Here is a 2029-nt window from a genome sequence, read left to right as displayed (position 1 = left end):
GGGGGGGGGGGGCAAGCGCAGAAGGCGCATATGGGGCAACGCACAGGAGCTGGGTCCCGTCGAAAAGCTCCACCAACAAGCCATGGGTGTTGGCAAAGCGGAGGACCACATCGCCAGGGTCAACCTCATCATCGGCCTCGACAGGGGTGGACTCTACGGGCGCCGGGTTGGCCCGGTGCGCGGCCCACACCCGGCGCGCTTCCTCCCGGATCATCTGCACGGTCGCATCATTCGGGATGTCCCAGGCATAGCAGACACGCGCGCGTCCGGAGGACTCGAGCGACTCCGAGAGAGCCTCCTCCGTCTGGACAGCCGGCAGATCGGCACACCGAACAAAGACAAAGGCACAGCGCAGGATGCCGGGGACTTCAACCAGGGCCGATGTGTCGGCCGGCGGGTCGCCAAATGCAAACGGAGCAAAGGGGTTGAATAGCGGCAGGGCCTGGGCAATGATGGGGGCTTGATCCTCCGGGGCCGTCGTGACAATCGGCGGCGGAAGTGACACGGTGCCAGCCACCGGGGCAGGCTCCGGCAGGGGGGCCAGCTGCTCGGTGCTCGGGGCCGGCGACAGAGCCGGCTGCTCGACCTCCTTGCTGCCGCTATCCGGGACCGGTGGCGTGGGCGCCGACATCGGGGGCGAGAGATCCGCCTCGTCGGCCTCGGACTCCTGGGCGGTGGCCGTCTCGGCCAGGAGCTCATTCGACGAGGCGAAGCTCGACTTGGAGGACAAGTTGGACAGAGTCGAGGCGGAGCGGCTGACTGGGGTCGGGCTGGACGGCTCGTTGGGGACCGGGGGGGAGTTGTCGGCCTCCACAGACTCGGTCAACTGGGCGATGATCTCGTCCTGAAGGGACGAGTAGAGACGCGACGGGGGGTGGAGTGGGGGGGGGGAAGCAGAAGGGAGAGAAGCAGGCGGTGGTCGGACACGGGGGGTGGGGAATTAGTGGCATGAAGGGGAGGGAGGATGTTCTCGGGGGGGCAGAGGGCCGAGCGTACAAGGTGAGCATCCGAGTCCTGCTCGATGGGATCATCAATGGGAGCCTCCTCCGGGGAAGCCGCCTCGACAGGGGCGCTGGCCAGGCTGGAGGATGGCCCGCTCAGAGGGCTGCCCTTGGCGATGGCCGGCGAGCCGGACACCGAGGGATCAGCCCCGGCGTTGAAGTTCAGGAAAACCGACGCCGAAGACAGCCGATGGGCATAGTTCCGCCTCCCGAGCGAGACCCCCGCATTGCGGGAGGCCACCAGGGCGAGGCGCTCCGGAACGCCTGCCAGTTTGTTGGGGCGGTTTTTGTGTATGTGTGTGTGTTTTTTTTTCGCCAGATGAGGATGGGGAATGAGTTACCCGGTCAGGGGGGGGGGGGGCGAGAGAAAGATGGAAATGATGGACGCACCCTCGCGCGTGTAGAATTCCGCCGGGAGCGCGTCTGGCCCCTTGCCGGCGGCGACATTGGCCGAGGGGAGCCCGAAAATGGGCTGCCGAGCGGGGGAAGCGGGCCCCCCCGAGACGCCGCGCGTCTCAAAGGCGGCGGCCGCGGCCGGGACATCGGCCTGCGGGGCAGCCTCGGCCTGGCTGGCGTCGAGAGCCACGCCGGGATCGCCTCCATTGGCAGTGGCCTCCAGCAGATCGTCCGAGATGCGCACCGAGATGGGCGGTAGATCCCCGGAGCGGGGAGCCAAGTCAATCCCAGCCACGGAGGAGCGCGTGCCGGCCCGGGACGCGGCCAAGCTCAACAGAGGGGCCGAGAGGTCATCGACAGTCTGGAGGGTGGGGAAAGGCCGGGTCAGTGAAGAGGCCTCAAGAGCGGACGATTCATATGGGCGTTGCCAGGGGGGGGGGGGATAGCAGCACATACTGTGTCTCCCGCGAGGAGGGTCAGCTGCGAGGCATCAATTTTCCGACCGAGAGAAACCTATCCCAGGTGGTAGAGGGGGAAAGCCGAGGTGTGTCAGTGAGTGGGAGGAAGGCAGAAGGGTGAAGCAGGGAGACACCATATGGCCGGGGCCCGAGATAGAGAGAGAGAGGGAGAGA

At 66.8% G+C, this 2029-nt stretch overlaps 1 protein-coding gene across 1 annotated transcript in view; it reads right to left on the bottom strand.

The window, feature by feature from the left end:
• The window catches only part of H696_01049 (hypothetical protein), a gene marked incomplete at both ends in the record, with an annotated part of 2338 nt that extends 487 nt beyond the window's left edge, over positions 1–1851 (bottom strand). The window contains 3 exons of the mRNA XM_009494934.1: positions 45–844; positions 997–1265; positions 1392–1851. Coding sequence (XP_009493209.1) covers positions 45–844; positions 997–1265; positions 1392–1851 — 1529 coding nt within the window. The remainder of the gene's footprint in view (positions 1–44; positions 845–996; positions 1266–1391) is intronic.
• Between the last annotated feature and the right edge of the window lie 178 nt (positions 1852–2029).

The sequence above is a fragment of the Fonticula alba genome (genome assembly GCF_000388065.1).
Source record: "Fonticula alba strain ATCC 38817 unplaced genomic scaffold supercont2.2, whole genome shotgun sequence".
NCBI lineage: Eukaryota > Rotosphaerida > Fonticulaceae > Fonticula > Fonticula alba.
Note: the sequence above shows the minus strand (reverse complement) of the source record. Positions and strands in the feature narration are given on the sequence as shown.